General features: G+C 36.4%; 1 protein-coding gene across 3 annotated transcripts in view; it reads left to right on the top strand.

The window, feature by feature from the left end:
- SPOCK3 (SPARC (osteonectin), cwcv and kazal like domains proteoglycan 3) overlaps positions 1–23,180 on the top strand; it is a 296,939-nt gene that overhangs the window by 144,485 nt on the left and 129,274 nt on the right. For all 3 annotated transcript variants that reach the window (XM_045831898.1, XM_045831896.1, XM_045831897.1), the window contains one exon: positions 3,381–3,489. In XM_045831898.1, coding sequence (XP_045687854.1) covers positions 3,381–3,489 — 109 coding nt within the window. The remainder of the gene's footprint in view (positions 1–3,380; positions 3,490–23,180) is intronic.

Below are 23,180 nucleotides of genomic sequence, written 5' to 3' on the forward strand. Positions count from 1 at the left end.
TTTAAGATGTGTTTCATGAGACAGTGTTTACTCCTTAGGCCTGGAACTCAAACATCTGGTTTGTATCACCAGGTCTATACAAAACAAAGCAGAGCAAGCTTCAAAGGATACAATGTATTTAACAGACCTGATTCCCATGGGAACCCTCAGTGTTGGTGTGGGGTAGTGCCTGTCACCTGCGTTTTCACCTGGTTTTCCAGGGAGACTTACTAGCCCCTCAGGGCTTACTGTCACGGGACTACAGTTCTCAGAAACCCCACAGAGTAGTGCCCAACTCTATAGTGTCTCATTTCAAAATGAAAACTTATTTTTCAGAATGATATATCTAAATTAACTACATTCACAATGAGCGTACAATGTGAATATGAGGTACAGTAGTAGGTGCAATGATGTTTAATTATTAGACAGAATTGTGTAATTTTATTATTTTAAAATGATATTAATAGTTAAAAATCAAACTAGACCAACAATTAGAAATAACTCAAAAACATTTTAATGCATTCTAAGTTATTAAAAGTTTTTCTTTTATGTTGTCCAACAGAAGCTGTACACTTAAAAGATACAATAGTTCAATGAGACAGTTTTTTAATTAGGGATAATTGAAGCTGTGATAATATAATGAGAACATTCTAGCAGTTTGCATTTGCATAATGAACAAAGTATATTCAACATTTTACAGAGACTAAAATAACTAGCTTATCTTAAATGTTAGAACTATTTAGAAATTAAGAGAAGCTATAATTGATCTAATAATTACTCATGGAAAAATTGTTTAGTGTGGAGGAAATTGAAAACATTTATGTTCCAAATAGATGAACTTAATGTATTGACTTATTATCTTGTATATTTATTACTTAACATTTTTAATATCTTTATTTTAAATCTCATGCTTATGTGAAATCTCAAATAAGCTGTTGCAGAAATATATTTTGCATTTTTAAAAGAAATAATATATATTTATATTTTTATATATGTATTTTATCAAATTCATTATTATCAAAGCATATTCACTATACTTAATGTATGACTAAATATGCTTAAAATTTACCACATTTTAAAGCTAAATTTGATTTGTACTCTAGATGTTAGTTCTCTTTTGCCCTTGATTTAAGATCTAAAGAAGATTGGCTCAGATCCACATGTCATGTCCAGCAGAAGGCCAGGGCCCGTCACCAGTGCTTCTTCATGCTCCAGATGCACATCCCTCTGGTTGCTGGACTTTATTTTTCTACCTGCACTAGAACTTCTTTTTCCATTTGCCATCTTTCATGAATTCTTTCTTTCAATTTAGACATGTACCCGGACTAGACATTTGATGCCTTTTTCTTATTGGTACCAACTCCCTCTCCGGCTTTCCACTCACAATAAATCACTGCAAAACACCACTAACTATTGCCAATAGTAATTGCCAGCAGCAGCATTATTCATAATAAACAAGAAGGAGGAAAGAACCAAAATGCCTATCGATTAGCAAGTGAATAAACAATAGATGGCGTATTCATACAGTGGGGTGATGTCCAGGAACGTAAAAGAATACAGTAGTGATGCTTGCAATGACACAGTTTGGCCTTGAAAGAAAACAGTGTTCCAAATGAAGGAGACCAGACATAAAAGACCATGTAGTGTATGTAGTGTATGACTCCATTTGGATGACATGTTCAGAATAGGCAACTCTGTAGAGACAGATAGTAGACCAATGAGTGCCTTGTATTGGTGGTTGTGGGGGGTAGTTGAGGGACAGGGGGGTGATAACATGTTGTGCGGGTCACCGGCCAGCAGTGACCATGGAACGCTGTGGATGGCTCGACGAAAACACGTGAGAAAAAACACACATGCACAGAGACAAACTAGTTTCTGTGGGGAAGTAGGGACGAAATGGCTACCCCCCCCCAGTGGGGAGTGCGCCGATTTACCGTCCATACCTGCTTTTATTGGGCTCATTTTGCGTAATAATTCAGGTAAAATACAGAAGTCATTAGGGGGAAGTAAGAAACCATAGAAAACAAGGAACTCTGCCTGTCTATTGAGTTGGGAGTCAAAGAGCTGTAAGACTGAGGAACAAACTAACTTCCTCCTAAGACCCTTCTCATTCAACTGAGAGCATTCTAAACAAAGAAGGTTTTGCAGTAATTTACATGTTCTTTCTTAGGCCTGATCACCCTGGGGAATCCGCACTTCTCAGTACCGAGCTGCACCACCCTGTCATTGTTTCAGGCTTAGGTGGAGCAAGGGAAACTAAGGCAATTGGGAGACAAGGAGGTTTTTTTCCCAGATGCTGAGAACTCAGGCTATGTCAAAGCCGAGGAGCAAGGGTCCATCACCCCCTTTTGCTGCAGCCCCCCCCCCAAGTCCTTCTTTTGGGGGGCCTCCCAAAGTGATCGTGCCTGTCTTAGGTCGTTCCCCCCGGGGGGAATCTTACCCGTCTTACCCGACCAAGCTTTTTGGGGTTCAGTCATGAATAAAGCAGCAGAAGCAGCATTTCTGCCAAGAAGATAAGCTTTTGTCTCCTTGCTGGCTTATAGTTCCAAGGGCGTTCCCTTAGCCTTAGCCTAGGCGGGGGTTTCAGCTTCTGATACCAGTCAGGGCGGTTCCCAACAATAACAAAAGGATATGGGTATTTTTTGAGGTGTAAAAATGTTCTAAATTGATTATGATAATAGTTTCACAACTGCAAATATACTACAAATTAGTGAATTTTGAACATTGAAAGAATGATGAATTGTGTAGTCTGTGAATTATATCTCAATAAAACTGTTATTTAAAATATCCCGTAGGCAACCACTGAGACAGGGGTTTGTTTCTGGATAAATGGCAGCTCAAACCTCAGGCATACACAATTGAGAAATGAAAGTTCAGGATCTTAGTTCTTACCCTGATACACTCAGCCAGCCCCCCAAGTGTGGCTGCAGACTTTCCTCGGACATCCAAAATCTCGTGAATGCCCAATACGTTCTTCTTGGGTCTCATCCATTTCTTCTACTCACCTGCATCTCCCTAAGGAAAGTATAAGCTATAATTCTCCACTGACAGAAGTATTATAGTAGCACACCTCAACTTTATTTTTCCACCTTTACTGCTTAGGAGATAGTAGCAACTGTAGGACATTCTGGTTTTGAAATTCCTGCCTTGATTACACATTGTTTGATCCGAGGGGTACGTACATTTTCCTTTCTGAGGAGCAGAGGTGAGACTGAAGTGCAACTCTCTTCACTCTGAGTTTTGTGGATAGAAGCAGCAGTATCACTCCATCAAAGAATGTGAAGACAGTTTACAGCTAAATGCTATGTAAATTCCTGGATCAAATTGTGTTTGATGGGATTAGAGACCTCTAACAAACTAATTTTAATAATTCATGTATAAATTTCTTCCTCTCGTTTTAGATCCAGCTAAAGATCCATGCTTAAAGATGAAATGCAGTCGCCATAAAGTGTGCCTTGCTCAAGACTCTCACACTGCAGTCTGCGTCAGTCACCGGAGGCTGACACACAGGTAAACACCATTACATTAAATCCCACTGACCAAATGGCACCCCTTACTCCACAAGTAACTTCAAAGTATAAATATTTAGCTCTGTCTGCTAAGTGTGAATCCAGAGTTTTATTGAATCAGCTTCAGAACCTTGCTTAATACAATTATGATTCACTGGGGTGAAACATCATCAATCAGATTTACTGCTATCGGTTACAGAATTTAGGCATATGTTATTAAATAGCTAGGATCTTGAGAAGGTTGGATTAGGTGGTATGTTTGCACACTTAGGCTTTTTCAGGTTGAAGGCACAGGTACAGTTTTCCAGCTTTGCTACCCTCTAAATGTTTTTACTTATGCCCAGTCAAACAGTCTAGTTCCCTCAGGGGAGGATTGAAAACAAAGGTAAAGGGCAAAAAATGAATGGTTGATATTTATAAACAAGTTGAAAGTCACAAAATAAAGACACAGGCCTGGAACACTTCAAGGCACTATTATTTAGGGAAGCACTCGTCCTGGTGCAGTCCTTGAAGTCCATCCCCTGGAGGCTGGCACAAAACTGGCAGAGGACAAGAAAGGGTTTTAAATATCTTTTGTAATGATCGTCACTGCTTCTGGAAGATAGGCTCTATTTTGAGAAGGATCAGCGATTTAGAAATAGCCTGTGAAGTCTGGTGCTGGGCCTTAAGGATTGGAAGTTGCCACAACCAAAGGTGAAATCATGGGGTAACTGACTGAAGTAAGTAGGTATATCCATTCCCTTTATTCTCCTAAAGAGAATTCCTTTTTTCTGTGATAGCAGACCTAATTCGTGTTGTGCTTTTCATTACAAGAGCATGGGGGTTTCTCTGTTTGGGTATGTTCAGGGACTAATAGGATTTGGCTTTAGTGCATTTACATCTAAATTCTGTCTAGTGCAGAGACAGAGTAAGAACATCAGAGAATAAACATAAGTAGCCTATCTAGAAAACAGCAAATGTTTGGGTTTTGATGTTCCTTATTGATGTAAAAGGCACATACACATAAAACCCCTGATTACATGCTGAGTGGATTAGAAGTCTTTTTTTCATAATTCCAAATCTGTCGTGGCAAATTTCAAGTACTAAGGCAAGCCAATGCCACCAAGATAGAGGGTTTGGAAATGAGTTGACCTGGAACAAATAATCACATCAAGGCATATCAATAATGTACTTTCAGGAGAGAGGGAGAGGAAGAGGGAGACGGTAGTTTGGTCATGTCAAGTGTAAAAGTCCTCTTGGAAATAGTGTTGCTATAAAGTCAGCATACCTTGGGAGGGCCCAGAAGGATGAGGCAGAGTTATCCGTAATGTATCCCCGCTCAGCCATGACCTCTACCTTGGTTTTGCAAAGGGGTAACAAAACTTTGGGCCAGAATTTTATTTTTCTAGTTGTTTCCTTTAGGGTTCCAAAAAGCTTCTGAGTATCTTGGAATTTCTATTAATTAATCAATCACCCAACAATTAAAATAGCAGTATGTGAAAGGATGTATTGAAGAATGGGTGGGGAGTGGCTTTTTGTTTGAAAAATCAACATAAGGGGATTGTGTTGACATGAATTCCTGCATAATCCCTCACCTAAATTGTAGAGACCTGGTCAATCATTTCATACAAAGCAAACCCTGTTTTATCGCAAGTGTCAGAGGCCCAGGGAAAGGTTTCCATCTGCCCAGTTAACACCTTTGATTAGTTTCGTTTGCCATTTCACCTCTGGGCTCTGGGGCCCAAGGTAAAGAGCAACCGAAGACCTCACGGTTATAACTGTATCATGCCTGGGGCAGAGAGACACTCTCCTTCCCACAGTTGCTGAACACCAAAGCCAGGAGAGGCTCCAGTTCCTGCCTCCAGATCACAGAACTACAGAGCACTGATTCCAGTCTGTATTTGCTAACATCAGCGTTCGAGCTTTTTAAAACTGTGCTGTCTCACTGCTTCTCTAACTTATTGTTAAACACTTAAGTATGGACAAAAAGAAACTTTCTTAACAAGGTCATGACTCTCCGAAACCAATAGCTAAAGTGTTTCCTTAGTATACAGCAAAGCATCCCAAGTGGAGAATTGCCTCCAGTTTTGCCTTTGGTGTGGTGGTGGGCTGGGGCTGCGGTGGAGACGGCTGTGCTTTGCCTGGGTGGACTTCAGAGTGTTTTATGGAAACAGAGTTTAGTCTCACTCTGCTTCTGATAGACACTATCTTACAGCTTAGACTTGACACACACTAAATTCAATAAACAAGTAATAAGTTTCCAAAGAATTGATATGAAGATTAATATTTGATATGCCTTATTTGCTTTGAGGATGTCAGTACCTGACTGAATGTTGATACGACACTTGCAGAAGGAAAGTTTTGATAGCACTTTGGTCAGTGAAGGTGGCTGTTATGTTGTTCTTAAATTTGGGGGTTTGTGTATATTTGGGAGATGGGGCACAGAAAGCAGATCTTAATTAATACATTTTGGGTGTCTGAATAGTTCAGATTAGAAATTTCTACTTTTCTCATCTAAGGAACAGCTGTTTTTTGGTTTCCTGGGTTTCATAAAAGGGGAAAGAAGTGGAACTAGCTATTTGCTTCAGTAGGGGGAATTCTGGTTTTCAATGAGGTCCTCTAGGTCTACCCCTGACTCCCAGCTAGATTTCTTCATCACCTTGAACTGCTCATTTTGTAATCCTCACTTCACGGGGAACAGATTATATGCCATGGATCTCCTTCAATTGTCTGGAAGTTTTGTGATGTCTATGTCTTATTAACCTCCTTATCCTTAGAACTTGACATGTAACTAGTACATATTTTCTGTGAGAACTGTATTAAAAATAGCTATTTGTAGAACATTAAAAATAAGTAATATGATCAATTGAACTGGTCAGTATAGATAATAGAGGTCTAAAAATTGTTTTCCATGTGCCTTGTGCTTGTTTGTTAAAGATGGTCCGAGAAGGGTGTGAGTCAATCCACAAATACTTTAAAATGAATTCATTGAGTGAACAAATAATAAATTGTTGCCAGAAAAAAAAGGAAGAGGGGGATATGCAAATATGAGAAAGAGGTGAGTCCATAACAACTGATCGAAGGAAGCTGGTAGATCCATGCCTTAGATTTGTAAATTAGTGAAATAGTTGCTAAATATATCCTTACTTGGGCTTTAAATAACAATGCAGTCATGTCCTGCTTAATGATGGGATTGCCTTCCGAGAAATGGCATCCTTGGGTGACTTCACTTACTTGGGAACATCAGGGAGCACACTCACACAAACCTGGATGGTACAGTGTACTACTGTAATTGTATGCGCTCTGCTTTTAAGACACTGGGAGCGCAGTAGGTCTGCCTACACCAGCAGCACTACAAAGAGGTCAGTAATTGGTAATTGCAGTGGAAGCTCTGGAAGTTCTTCTTTTCCTCCTCCTCCTTCTCCTCCTTTTCCCTCTCTCTCTCTCTCTCTCTCTCTCTCTCTCTCTTTCTTTTTTTTTTTGCAATGCAAAAGATTAAGATTAAGATTTGATTGTTGAGGCCTCCATTGTCAGGGTGGCATCTATTTGAAAGACAGTTTCCACTTCAGGGGAGGCTATCTAGAATAAATACATTACCAGCCACACAGCTAGATTAAGGGTCTGGCCACCAGCACCCACTGAGGCTTCTTTGTTTTAGATCTTGGCTGATTTTGATAACTGACCATTTGAGCTACTTCTTTTTTTCTCTTCCTATACTTTAAATTCCCACTCTTATGTTATTTTTATTTTTAACTTTTTTTATTGTTGTTCAAGTACAGTTGTCTCCATTTCCCCCCCAATACTCCTCCCACCCCAGCCATCCCCATCTTCCACACCTGATTCCACCCCCCTTGGTTTTGTCCATATGTCCTTTATAGATGTTCCTGAAAACCCTTCCCAGGTTTCCCCCCTACTATCCCCTCCCACCTCTCCTCTGGTTACTGTTAGTTTGTTCTTAAATTCAATGTCTCTGGTTACATTTTGCTTGCTTGTTTGTTTTGTTAAATAAGTTCCACTTACGGGTGAGATCATACGGTATTTGTCTTTTACCATCTGGCTTACTTCACTTAGCATAATGCTCTCCAGGTCCTTCCATGCTGTTGCAAAAAGTAGGAGCTCCTTCTTTCTGCTGTGTAGTATTCCATTGTGTAAATGTACCATAGTTTTTTGATGCATTCATTTACTCTTATGTTTTAAACTGACCAGTAAAGAGTGATCTTTGCTTGGTACCCTAGTCCCCCACCCTCATCCCCAATACAAGTAGAGCCTTAGACTTGCGTTGTCATGGTTATGAGGCATCTTGTCATCGTAACAAGAACCACAAGGGTCAGTTCAGTTCTCACACTGGTTTAGAAAGGAGAGATGTCTGGCCCAGGGGACAGACTGTACCCAGGCATCTCTGACTGATGGCATTAGTAAGGGCAGACTGAGACTGCAAAAAACAGTAACGCATAGTGCTGAGATATTAGGACAACTATGATGTGTCTAGGTGACAAGAATTTTTCAGCACCATTATAATTTTTGTATATGTGGAACATTGTTGATTGAAATGTTGTTATGTGGTGCATGAAAGAAACAGCCTGATTTGGAGGCTCAGTATGTGTTTTACACTAGCTTTGATGACTACAGCCAATATAGAGGATTGTGTAAACCATCCAAATGTGATTTTCAAGGTCATATATTTGGATATTAGTCTTCTAATGTTTTTCTTCTGTGAAGAATTGGCCTCAAACAAGCATGATAACCATGTTCTTGTTCTGGTTTTCTGTTATAATTGCCATCGCCAGTTAAAACCAAATAGTTTTATGAACAATGAGCAAGAACTTGAATATAACACGTTTTCTGAAATGGTAGCATAACTAATAATTTAGATGGTTTAATATAAAATATATAATGGCTTTCCAAGCTTAGAGCATGGCCCACTTTTTCCCCTTTAATTCTATTCTGTATTGGTTTTGGTGTACCGCTTAGTGGTTAGACAATCATATACTTTATGTAGCATCCCCCTCTATAGTTCCAGTACCCCAACTGGCACCATTCATAGTTATCCCAATGCTATTGAATATATTTCCTATGCTTCACTTAGATCCCTGTGACTATTTTATAACTACCAATCTCTACTTCTCAACCCCTTCACCTTTTTGACCCAGCCCTCCAACCTCCTCCTCTCTGGCAACCACTAGTTTGTTGTCTGTGTCTATGAGTTTGTTCCATTTTTGTTTGTTCATTTATATTGTTCTTTAGATTCCACATATAAGTGAAATTATATTGTATTTGTTTTTTTCTGACTGACTTAATTCACTGAGCATAATACCCTCTAGGTCCATCCATGCTGTTGCAAATGGTAAGATTTCATTAAAAAAAGTTTATTGCTGTTCAATTACAGTTGTCTCCATTTTTCCCTGCTATTCTCCCCTGCCTTACCCACCCCCCACCTCCCACACTCAATCCTCCCACCACCCCATTGTCTTTGTCCATGGGTCCTTTATACATGTTCCTTGCCTTGACCCTTCCCCTGCTTTCCCCTGTTATCCCCTTACCCCCTTCATGGCCAAATAATATTTCATTGTATATATGTACACAGCTTTTTATCCACTCATCTATTAATGAGCATTTGGGTTGTTCCCATAGCTTGGCTGTTATAGATAAGGCTACAATGAACATAGATATGCATACAGTCTTTTGAATTAGTCTTTTGGGTTTCTTAAGATAAATCTCCTGAAATGGAAATGCTGGGTTATAAAACAGATCTATTTTAATTTGTTGAGGAACCTCCACACTGTTTTCCATAGAGGTTCCCACAACAGTGAGTCAGGGTTCCCTTCTCTCCATGTCCTCTCCAGCACTTGTCATTTGGGGATTTATTGACAATAGCCATTCTGACACGTGCGAGGTGATATCTCATTGCGACTTTAATTTGCATCTCCCTGATGACTGGTGACACTGAGCATCTTTTCATATGTTTATTGGCCATCTGTATGTCCTCCTTGGAGAAGTGTCTATTCAGGCATGACTCATATTTTTATATTGTTACCCTGGGGAAAATTTCAGAGATGCTTACTATAGCTGATCATTTTTTTTTTGTTCATTGTTTTTGTGTATTGTGAGTGAGAAGCCCTGTATTTTAAGCCGTTGCTGCCTATGCAGCTGCAGATAATTAACACTATTTCTAGATCAGTGTTTTGGGCACCAGTCAATACTGCTGATAGTTTTTAAAAAAACAGGTTTAGAATAATAAGACAAAGCAAGGTTGAAGAATTTGTGGTAGGACAAAACTAGCCATGTTGATTTCTGCTCTATTTACACCAAAGGTTGAAAAAAAATCAATAAGGGATTTGCTTTTGACCACCTAAAGAGACATTATATAAAAGGATAATAAAGGTGATTTAAAATACTACTCATCACAATAGGTATCAAAAAGTGAGTCCTAATGCTCCTCTAATTTAACGATGTACTCTTAGAATTCACCATTTTAATGACCATATTCAAAAGATTAGAATTGCTTTATATAAAATTAAATAAATGACTGTGGTATTTATATTTCCATTGCTGTGATATTGAAATATTTATTATGGGAAGATTCAATCATACAGACTGAGTTATAGTAGAGTTAAAAAAGTTTGTTAAACTGATTTGAATTTATAACTATTTTAAAATGTTCATTATACTTAATGTAAGATTTCATCTCTATGTTATATGAATACATTGAAATTGCCCTAAGGGCAATTTATTGTATATTTAATATATGCCAAGCTTTTCCTAAGTGCCTTAAATTGATTTAGTTTTTACAGCAACCCTAATATTAGTTTTGCATTAAAGATTATTATGTTTATTTTAAAGAAACAAAAGCTGAAGCCAGAGGTGTCAGGCACTGTGTCTGAGATTTGTTACAGAGAAAGGCACCGTGGAGTAGACAGGCACGTGGGGCACAGTCAGGGTTTAGAATCGGGTCTGTCGTTTTTGTGTACACATTACTTCTTATAACGATAAATGAATTTTAATCATGTTCATGAAGAGATGTTTATATTTATAAATACCTAGATTCTCCATAACTCTCTTTTGGTTAGGATATAGTGGATCTAGAACACTTTTTTAATAGACTTCATAACAGAGCAAACTTTCTTTTATAGCAAAATTGAACAGAAAGTGCAGATAATTTATTTCCCATATAACCTCTGTACCTGCCTGTGCATAACCTCCTCATTATCAACAATCCCCACCAGAGTGATACATTTGTTATACTTGAAAACTTACATTGACACATCATTATCACCCAAAGTCCATAGTTTAGTACTTTTTAATATTAATTGCATTTAAAAATGGGTCATAGTACTTTGGGTGGTGATTATTGTAACATTACGATATTTTTCAGACCATAAGGCACACCTAGATTTTAGAGGAGGAAAAGGGAAAAAATTGAAGCAAAAAATGTGGTAAAAATATTTAATAATGTAAATAACAACATTTTACCAATGTAAATGTAAACAGAACTCAACAGCAGCACTAATAACCATTATTCCTCCCAAATTTGGGGGGGGTGTGTCTTATAGTCCGAAAACATGGTATTTGATCTCTCTTTTTAAACACAGATAATAACTAAACTTTGTAGTGTTTCATTTATGTCTGGAGCTCTTTAAAAGATTGTATATTTATTTGTATATATAAAACATTCACATACACAATGCATATATAAGGTCTATCTGCAAAAAGTCCAACCATTATTAATGTAACAAGAATGTTTTGCCTGGCATTGATGGAACATGGCAGCCAAGGAGAGCGGACTTGAATGCACTTGTGTGAACAATGATGACTTCACTGTTCTAGTTGGTGGGGGCAGTAGATGCCATTGAGTGAGCATGTATACTGTGTGGCTATCACATTCAAAACGACTGGGCAAGTAGAGCAATGAATCTGCATCAGATTTTGTATTAAGCTTGAACATTCCTCCATGGAAACTATCTGGATGATTCAGAAGGCCACAGCTGTGGGCAACTGGTGATTAACAGCTTCATCGGGACAGCATGCCAACTCATGCATCACATCTAGTGCAGAGTTTTTTTGGGAAACATCAAATTGCCCAGGAGACTTCACCCTCCTACAGCCCAGATTTGGTGCCCTACATCTTCTGGCTTTACCCAAAACTAAAACCACCTTTGAAAGAGAGGATATTTCAGACTGTCGATGAGATTCAGGAAAATACAACAGGGTGGCTGATGGCTGTTGGGAGAACTTTGTGAGGTCCCAAGGTACTGACTTTGATGGGGACTGAGCCGTCATTGTCTTATGTATAATGCTTATTGCATCTTGTGTCTTTTTCAGTAAATATCTCTTTCTAATAATACATGGCTGGATACATTCTGGACACACCGCATATACACATAATACTTATTCTGACAACAATGATATCAGGTAAAGTGGGTTACAGTTATTGCACATATTTATAATGATAAAAACTGAGACACAATTTACATGATTTACTCAGGTGGGAGTCTTGGACATTGACCTTGGTCATTGAGGTTTCAGAATTTGTTCTCTTGATTACTAAGTGTTAATGTCTTTTGAAATATTATTTGACACTTATAAAGCATGTTATATAAATGATTCTTCTAAGCATTTTAGAGATAACTCATTTTATTTTACGACAATCTTACATTCCTTTATAAAAACATGGATAAACATTGCCTAATATACTGTTTCTCAGCACATTTGAACCCAGTCTTTCTTGCTGAACATATATGTTTTATCTGATATCACTCTCAAGAGAGTAAATCGTTAGCTACTGGAGAATTGCTCTTAAGGAGAATGTACATCTAGATCAGTTTCAATTTTGATTTGGTCAAGTTCATGTTATGTATTCCACTTATACAAACAAAATACATGTTTCTCCAATACAAAATTTAAGACAGCATTGACTTTATTTGTTAAGTGCATAGCACATCTTATCATTATTGTGGTATCATTCCCACTCCTGTGGAAAATCAGGGACCTGTTGCTTCAAGTCCAATATTTTTAGCATAGCCCCTTATAAACTGACCCCTGTAGCTTTACAGCCTGACCTGCAGCTGTCCACTGTGGCACACTGCAGCTCACTGTAGCCAGACACTTACCGTGTGCCATGAATGCAGAGCCAGACTGTCTAGCTTCGTAATCCAGTTCTACTCTCCTTAGCTGTGTGGCTTGGACATGATATTTCAACTATCTGTGCTTCTGTTTCTTCCTCTGTAAAGGAGGAATGGTGGAAAAAAGTGTTTTCTGATGCTGTTGTTTTAAGGATTAATGAGTTAATACACAAAAACATTTAGAACAGTATCTGATCCATAGTAGGCATAGATAAGGGCTACCTACTACTTTTCTCCTCCTAAATATGTTGTGTATTTTATAATCATAAGCTTTGTTATGTCTGATATTTTTCCTAGTGAAATGCTCTGCCCATTTATTTTCTTTTTCTACTAGCAAATACTCCATTTCTGGAGAGGCTTTTAGCATAATGGTTAATGGTATGTAATTCGATGCTAGTCTGGCTGGCTTTGAAATCTGTCTCCATTTCTGGGTAGCAAAATGACTTTGGGCATATTAAACTTCCTAAGACTCAGTTTTCTTGTTTATATGATAGAGATGGTAATTATACTATCTGTCTCCCTCTGTTTTTGTAAGAATTAAAGACATAATTTGTGTAAAACACTTTGCACAATGTAAGCATTCAATAAACATTAATTATTGAGACATCTCTATTCAGCTTTCTCCCACAAGCCTCCTAGTCCAAGGTAGAATTAAATTCTCCTTTGTCATTATGCCCATAGAATATTAGCAACACTTTTATCTACCTGTATTATAGCTACTTACCATATTTTTTAGACTATAAGACACACCTAGGTTTTAGAGGAGGAAAATAGGGAAAAAATTTTGAAGCAAAAAATGTGGTAAAATATTTAATAGCATAAATAACATATTCCACCAATGTAAATGTAAACAGAACTCTACAGCAGCATTAACAACCATTATTCTGCCCAAATTTCGGGGAGGGGGTGTGTTTTATAGTCTGCAAAATACAGTATGTGTTTACCAGCTACAGGTTGATTTGTTGAGTTGTAGTTGATACAGTATCTGTAAAAACTGGTTGATTGCCGTCATAATTATGGGAGATAAAATGTAGGATTGCTTTACATTTCAAGTAAAAGAAATTATTTGATTTTGCCAGTTTAGAATGGGAAGGGAGTGATGTGTTTTATGTGTTAGGGGAAAATATAAGAGACCGCTGCTTAAAGGGAAAATAGCAAGGAAGCAGGCATGCAATTGATAAAACTAACAGTGTTATTCAAAATCTACCCAACACTCTTAAAACTTAATAATAACAGAAAAATCTGATTTAAAAACGTACCAAAGACCCTAACAGATACCTCACCAAAGAAGATATGTTGGTGGCATACAAGTATATGAAAAGATATTCCATGTCACACATCATCCAGGAAATGCAAATTATAACAACAATGTGATACCACACACCTATTAGATTGGCCAAAATCTGGAACACTGACAACACTGAATGCTGGGGAGGATGTGAAGCATCAGGACTTCACACACTGCTGGCGAAAATACAGAATGGCACAGCTGCTTTGGAAGACAGTTTGGCAGTTTCTTTTAAACATATGATAAATATCCATACTTTTATCATGTGTTTCAGCAATCACATTCCTTGGTATTTACCCAATTGAGGAGAAAAATGTATGCACACAATTAAACCTGCACACAGATGTTTGTAGCAGCTTTCTCCATAATTACCAAAACTTTGAAGCAATCTAGATATCCATCCACAGGTGAATGGATAAACTGTAATACACAAACAATGAAACATTATTCAGCACTGAGAAGAAATGAGCTATCAGGATGTGAATGAGTCTTTAATGCACATTATTCATCAAAAGAAAACAGTAAAAAAAGGAAGGTAATTTAATATATGATTCCAACTATGTGCATTCTGAAAAAGGCAAACTATGGAAACAATAAAAAGACCAGTGGTCGCCAGGCATTGGGAGCGGGGGTAAGGTGATAAGTAAGTGGAGCACAGAGGATTTTTCAGGGCAGTGAAACTATTCTGTGTGTTGTCATGTGGTAGATACATGTCATTATACATTTGTTTATACCCTCAGAGTGCACAGCCCCAAAATGAACCATAATGTAAACTATGGACTTCGGGTGACTATGAGTGTCAAGGTAGGTTCATCAGCAGTAACCGTGTACCTTTGTGATGGGAATTATTGAATATGGAGGAGGCTACGCATGTTTGGGGGCCAGACCATGTGGGAAATCTCTACTCTCCTCTTAATTTTTCTGAGGACCTTAAACTGCTCTAGGAAAATAAAGTGTAATTTAGAATTTTGGTATAAAGTCTTAATAATCTCTCTTCAGTTCCAAGAATAAGTGTGTGTATGTCCTTAATAATGGATGAATTGTGTAGTGAGTGGTGGTGGCTCGATACCAGTCATTTGCTCCAACTTGTAACATTCTGAAACATGAAAAATGTACGTGGTGAATATGAATGAATAGAAGTTACATATTGAAAGCCACAGTGTGAATAGAGAACTAAATAAGAACTGAGTTCCATATTTTGACACTAAATAGGCCCAACATTAAAATCATTTTTAAAATATTTTAATCAAAAGTAATTAAATAAAATAAAACAAGGGAAAGAAAGATCATTCACTTAAATACAGCAGCACATGACTCTACATATCTTAATTATTTATCTACATTATTCAGCTACAGAATGAAGGCTTTCTACAAAGTTAAAAAATTAATACACTCCAGCCCTTAAAGTCCATTATACAGAAATACTGTTGTCTGCCTGCCAATACTCGGCTTGCAGGTGGTGCAGTTGTAACTTATGTAGAGCCGCATGACAAACACTGCTTCCGTTCCATAGTTGATTGGTTGCTGCCAGGCCAGGTACTACAGTTGTCAACAGCTCTTCAGGATAGTTGTTAGTTCTTTGTGAGATGATGTGACTAGAATTTGGGAGACAAACCAGAGTAGAAGTAATGTCTGTCAGTTCAGAGACCAGGTGGTTAGCAAACGGTGTGACAGCCTCCTCTCTACTCATGGGCTGTCAGCAAATAATTCGGAGACAAAGGTCATAGTAGAGCCCCAAGACATAAGAAACTTGGTTACCTGAATTACCATGAAAGGATGTTCAAGGAACAGTGTCATCAGCCTATTATATGAAAAAAAAATAAGCTTATTATATTCAAATAGACAATCAGGAAGATATGAGTGGCTTTAATGGTGGAATATCATGGAAGTACATGATGGAGTTATAGTAATTATCTCATCAAGTTTTATATTAGTTAAAAAAATCAGGATAATAGATAAGTGCTTTAAATAACTTATCTACTAGGGATCTCATCTGGATATGACATATCCTTTTCTGTCACTTAGGCACCCATCTTCTGTGTGACCAAAAGATATTGTGTGAACTATGAGAAAGAAAAGTTCTTGAGCAAGTAAATGTGGTGAAAGTTTAACTTTGAGATGCTTTGCACTTTACTTTGGCATTGAGCCAGTGAGATGAATGGGAACAATAGTTTTATAAATTTGGGAAGTTTGGAGAAATTAAGTTTGAAGTGAAATTACTTCATTTTCAGATTCTCTCTGTGATTCAACATTCCATATATTTGGAAGCACTGTTGTTGAACAAAAGAGAAAGATATGTTAAAATTTTAGAGCTTAGGGAAAGAGAATATAATGTCAGCTTAACCTTTATCCATTTCTTTTGCATAAATGTACTAAACTAAGATAGAAATTTTGATATTCTGGTGTTTATAAAATTAAAATTTTCCATTGATAGAGAAGAAATATCTCCTTTTCCCAGTTAGCTTCATAGAACAAGTCATTCACAATCTAAGAATTGGTCTTTTCATTCTTTTCAACATGAAAATAAAATTGTCTACCTTTTCACCAAATTATATAATTTTGGGGTTAATTTGAGGGCCAGAAGCTGTGATTATGATTATTTTATATTTATAGATCATGTAAAACTTCATAGCTTTATAGAATGGTTTCCAAGGAATATGATTGTTATAGGTGATTTTTCATTCATGAAATTCTGATATTGAGCACAACATTAAGTTCTGAATGTTTTCTAAAAACAGAAAAATGGGCACAAATAGATGGGTGGGCATTTTTTAAAAAAAAGAAGATGTGTAATACCATGGAGTATCATGCCATTTTCACAAAGGGGTTTGACACAGACGCAAGTTTCCATTGTAACCTTCCCATTTCCAAAATGGTGGACTTGTAAATTTGACATTACCACTTCTCTTGGTCAGACTAAGGCTAAATTATTGCAAGTTTATGATTGCCAGCATTTTGGAAGGGCATTCTTACTTTGATGCTTTTTTCCATGTTGAATTCTCATCATGAGAGATTTCTTAGTTCCTTGGTTTCAAAACATCCTAAGCAACCAAGTGAGAAAATAGGCTGAGGTTTTTCTATTTTATTGCCAATTTTAGTAGTGACCCAAAAAGCTAATAAATAAATACAAAAAATAATGAAATTGGCAATTATAAAGAATATTTATAATTGGGTTTCTCTTCTGGAAGCTAAAACATGTCACTTTGAATGTAGAGAATACTGTCTGTATCCTTCAGGTTCTTTTAAACCGAATCTTCTCTATCCCACTTTAGTTACAAAGACGAGAAGGAGATGTACTCATGCAATGAAGTAAGAGCTTGATCATTAAAGACAAAAATTAAAGAATTCTTCTTTTTTTTTTATTTAGTCAATTTTTTTTATTTACTTATTTTTAGGGAGGGAAGGGAGGAAGAGAGAGAGAGAGAGAGAGAGAGAGAGAGAGAGAGAAACATCAATGTGCGGTTGCTGGGGGTTATGGCCTGCAACCCAGGAATGTACCCTAGCTGGGAATCGAACCTGGGACACTTTGGTTCCCAGGCCGTGCTCAATCCACTGAGCTACGCCAGCCAGGGCTAAGAATTCTTGTCATAAAACAAAATTACTAGTAAAGACAAACAATTTTTAAACAAAACTTTAAACTATTATAATTCATATTATAATGTCATAATTTATAGTTAGAAATGTAAAAATGATAAAATGGCTGAAAAGGAAGAAACTGTGGTTGCATATGATCTTATAATAGATAGGAATGTTCCATATCTAGGTCATCTATGTACTTTGGGAACTAATTCTTTTACATTGTCCCTGTTCATCCAGTTTCTGTTCACCCAGTTTCTGTTGTTGTAACACCCAGAAATTCTCACTCATACTGAGCTAAGTATAACTTTGAACATCTCTCTAATTGATCCAAGAATTTTTTTTCTTTTTAAAGATTTTTATTTATTTATTTATTTTTACAGAGGGAAGGGAGGGAGAAATATATATATATATATATATATATATATATATATAGAGAGAGAGAGAGAGAGAGAGAGAGAGAGAGAGAGAGAGAGAGGGAGAGAGAGAGAGAGGGAGAGGGAGAGGGAGAGAGACATCAATGTGCTGTTGCTGGGGGCCGTGGCCTACAACCCAGGTATGTGCCCTGACTGAGAATCGAACCTGTGATGCTTGGTTCACAGCCCACGCTCAATCCACTGAGCTATGCCAGCTAGGGCTGATCCAAGAATTTTTTAAAAGGAGAATAGCAACAGATGACAAATAATGACAAACTTCACAGTATATTATTACTATATATATATATATATATATATGATTTTAATACAAAGTGCTTTTCACTTGCATATGCAATAGTGATGTTTGACCAATTCAGAAGCTGATTAAATTGTAGAGGTACAGGAGGGATGGAGAGCGACTTTGTGTTGAAATTGAACTATATAGTTTATCAAATTAAATACTTGAATTTTTTTTCCTGAGATTTCTATTCTTTGTAGAAAAGCATTATCAGAGGATGGTAAAGTAGTAAATATCACAAAAAATATTTTAGTGACCCATTTCCATAGTGGACATTGGGTGGCACAGAGGGGAAATACTGATTTAGGAAAATCTTCTTTATCTATATCCACTAAAAGGTCTGTGTGTTCTTGTTGTTTCCAGTATTTTAGGTCTTAGTGACCCATCTCCCTTAGATTTTAATGTGTCCATATAACCTTGTTCTTTAATTTAGTAAATTAGCAAGGAAAAGATGATTATATTACAGAATACATGAACATGATAATTAAAAAGGAATTTAAGTGAACTTGTATTACACTTATAAGAAGTATAATTTTCTAGGAAGATATTCAGTTGCTTTAGTTAGCCTGAATTATTCTTTTTTAAATACAATTGAAGACCGATTAGCATATTTCTGAAAAAAACAAACAAACAAACAAAAAAAACATTTCTTACATTTTCTGTGATTCCTGAGAAATCATTACTGTGTTGTAAGTATTTCTGTAATGAATCTTCTCTTCTTCCTGTTGTTTTACTATATAAAGTAAATGGGGAAAATATTTTTAACTCAGTGTATATTTATTAAGTACCTACTATGTGTAAGGCATGGTGCTAGTTACTGTGAGAAATCCAAATCACTGATAAAATATCCTATAGTGTAGGATTTTGAACAGCACTAATTCAATAGAGATATAACCATGTAATTCCATATAGACAATGTACATTTAAATATAAAGTATTTGAAAAAACAAATGATATGTTTTAATTTCATGCAGTTCTGTGCTTCATAACCAAGTAGAGATGACAAAGCAGAAACTGGCAAAAATAGAATAATGGTCATTATAATGGTCTCTTTTCTATTCCATTGCTATGTTTTACTCTGTTGAGTATAAACTCAATTCTATGGAACATCCTGAAAGTTAATGATTGTGTTATTGGAATGCAAATGCATTTTATGTATTTGTATGGCTCTACCTTATTAACAAGGGCTCTATTTAGATTCATTGGACAATTACCTCAGGAAAGAATGTGGGAAAGACAGGTTAATAAATCACAAATATTGCCACTTATCTTTATCAATAACTGGCTACTATCCTAGTTCCTAGGAATACATTATTGGAGTGCAGACATGGACACTCTAAATATAGGGACACCATGTTCTTCAAATGTGTAAGAATAAACATGGCTTGAGCATTACATCTTGCTTCTGTACTCATTTTACATTTGTCAGGTTGGAAATGTATAGTTCAGCTAGGTCATGTATGGAAATATAAGCATGAGTCCAAACTGAATTTTCTTCCACTGGTGAAATTTAGAATTGATTTTAAATTGTTTACTTGCATAAACCTAAAATAGTTATATTCATCTGTAGAGTTCATCATTCAATGTGTTTATTCTTATATGAGTTATGAAAAAGGTGTTTTAATTTTTCACATCAGTGACAGAAGAAAGATGAATATCAAATTATGAAAAGACAGCTTTATATTATCAGTAAACTTTATTTAAAAGCATGGGATTTCTTCTGCTACAGTGAGCTTTTAATCGACACAATCAAGCAAATTGTTGGCGATGGTAATAAAGGAAGACTAAAGAAGATATTACTGTATTTATTTATTTATTTATTTATTTATTTATCCATCCATCAGTCCATCTATCTGGCTAGCTATTATTTACCTACAATATGCTGGTACTTCTAGGAATGTTATATATATTAGTAAATATAAGAGACATTCATTTTTCTTTTATGGATGCTAAAGTCTAATATGACTTTTTAAATTAAAGAACAGGTATATAAAAATACAGTCTGAGATCACAGTGATCAAGATGGAATTGGTATGATATCTTAGTTGCCAGAGTTGTTAGACCTCTAATCAAGGCACGGCACAGAGGATTAAATGGAGGCTCAGGTGAAGTATAGGAAGAAGAGTGAGGCAGAGGAAACTGTATGAGCAAAGGCCCTGAGGAAGGGAAGAGTGTAATATCTATGAGGAGGGGAGAACAGAGCGAGGAAAGAGTAAGGCATGGACTAGGATAATAACCAGTTACAGATGGAGAGAAGTAGGTCATCAGTGATATATTCTGAAAGTAGAAGCAACAAGGCTCACTGATTAATTGTATATGGAGAGTGAAGGAGAGGTAACAATCAATGTTTATTTCCAATTTATTGTATCAACCACTTGGCAGATTGTGGTGTCATTTAAAGAACCAGGCAAGCGTGGAAGGGAAAAGGAACAATAATCTAATTTTACAATAATGTAAAATAATCTCTCCATTTTACACATGTTAAGTTTTAAAAGGACAATGAAATATCCAGTATATTAAAATTTGTGGAAATGGGTGAGGGAGAGACTGAAAACGCAGAAGAGAATAGACCCCTGGGAAATTCCAGTATTTAGAGGTAGGTCCTGAGGAAGAGCCTACAAAGGAAATTGAGAAGAAGCAACTAGTGAAGAAGGAAGAAAACCAGTCAATGGTGAAACCAAAGACAAAAGGGAGATTTTAAACGGGAGGAAATTGCTCTGGCCGGGTGGCTCAGTTGCTGGGAGCATTGTTCCACACATCAAAAAGTTATAGGTTTGATCCCCAGTCAGGGAACATACCTGCATTGCCTGATGGATTCCCCTATTGGGGCACCTATAGAAGGCAATGTGAGAGATGTTTCTCTCTCACATTGGTGCTTCTCTCTCTCTCCTTCTCTTCTTCTCTCTCTAAAACCAATGATCATATCCTTGAGTGAAGATTAAAAAAAAGATGGAGAAAATTGTAGACTGTGTCAGTATGTAGAAAGGTTGACGGAGATAGTTACAAGAAAATAACTGTTGAATTTAGTAATTTGGTGTCAGGATTCACAGTAAAATAGGGGAGTGAAGGAAAGTAAGGAAATAGAAGGCATGTTTGGAGAAAATAATGGGAGCAACAATAAAAACTAAATTATTTTGTTTTATTTTGTTTTTTGATACTGTTTTGATTTGTTTTATTTCAGGATTTGAGCTTATTGCCAGAAAGTATTTGGTACTGATGGGGCATTCAGTGAAGCAAGAGAGGATTTTGGTGCAGGAGAAAGGGAATCAAAGTGTTTGAGAAAATGAGAAGTGAAGGATCCTGTCTACACATGGGTGTGTAGGGAGGGTTCTGTGTTAGAAAGAGGGGAGCTCTCTCAGTCTTGCCAGAAACAAAAAAAGAAAGTGTGTGCAGATACATGTGAATCTGTAAGTTTCAAATTGTGAAAAGTTTTTTTTCCTTAGCACCTTCTATTTTCTAAAGGAGTTACCAGTAGGTCATTGTAGTTCTTAGCACATAGTATTTTAAAAACTGAATTATTCTGATGTTTATTGTTATTTGAATAAAGATGCAATCACATGTTTTAAGATTTAAAATATACTAAATTATATACAACTTGTCCCATACCACCTAGTACTCTTTCCTGGATCAGATGATGTTCTTAATATCTTTTGAATATTTACAGAAAGATTTTATTCACATATAAAGAGATGCATTTTATTAATTTACTTTTCTCCTTTAATTTCCCATGAACTTTTCTGTGTATGTTTACTTAATACGGTATTTTGAGATCATTCCTACTAAATAGAGCTTCCTTCTCTCCTATTTTTTTGCAGCTACATTGCATACCTTTTTATTGTTTTAAACTGATTATATATGTGGTATTTTATATACAATGTATTACTCTGAGCTCAGCACATGGTGCATATACAAAAAATTTTAGTTGTTTTCCTTTTCTTCTATATTTTGGAGATGTTATGAGGCTCTAGCCCCAAACCAGAAGCATCACATAAATTTATCTTGTTTATCCAGCTTTGACCTTAATGCTGTGTTCTAATAACTAGTTCATGTGTTATTCTCAACACCAAGTCTTGTCCCATTTCTCTTAATCTTATTCCTATTTGACTCCTGTGGACATGTTTTGATTGCTTTAAATTATTATTTTTTTCCTTACTTGGACTAAACCTCTGCTTGTCCTTTCCCAGTGCTGACTTAGGCAGGACTCCTCAGTTGAGATAGATGCTGGAGGTTCTTACAGCTAACATTTAATAAAAAGGAAAAGGAGGTAGAAAGGAAAAGTAAGACTTTTGGGCTATCAGGGCTCAAATATCTTAACTGGAGAAATTGCTGCTTCTAATATTACATACGTGGTTCTTCGTCCAGCGTTAGTGAAAACATTCTTATGATGTGCTTAATGGTAGATGAAATCAAAAAGCCTGGATCAATACGTGCTTCCTCTATAATGGAAGACTTGTCCTTTGTTTCAACAGAGTCAATGGAGACTTAAGTAGATTTGTAGCAATAACTGTGAATCATGACTAGACTTGAGTCAAGAGCTTGTATTACTAATAGGAATCTAAAATCTTTGTATATATGCATTTGCATTTTTGCCAGGAGAGAGAAAATTGATGTAATGCTATACTGATTCAAATCTGTTTTACATCCTTCCTTTTAAAAGAGGAGAGCTTTGGCAGCCTTCCCAACTAATGGAACATTTCCAGAGGCAAAAAAAAATGACTATCAGATTTTGGCTTCACTATCAATGGAACAATCACTTAAGAAGCATTAGGTTTAAATGACTTACTCTAGAATGTTCATTCAGACTTATCTGATACCAAGACCCTCCAAATCTCCTTGAAAATATACATTCTAAAATTGAAAACATGAGTATTCAGAATCAATCCATGATGCATTACTATGAAAGTAGTAGACAAAAATAATATTGGAAATTCTGTAATTTAAAATGATAATCATTATAAATATTGGCAAAGAAAAATTATAGCATTATCAGGGAATGTTATGCTTATGAACTTTTAT

Source organism: Phyllostomus hastatus, unplaced genomic scaffold, assembly GCF_019186645.2.
Source record: "Phyllostomus hastatus isolate PE091 unplaced genomic scaffold, TTU_PhHast_1.1 phas_contig_159, whole genome shotgun sequence".
NCBI lineage: Eukaryota > Metazoa > Chordata > Mammalia > Chiroptera > Phyllostomidae > Phyllostomus > Phyllostomus hastatus.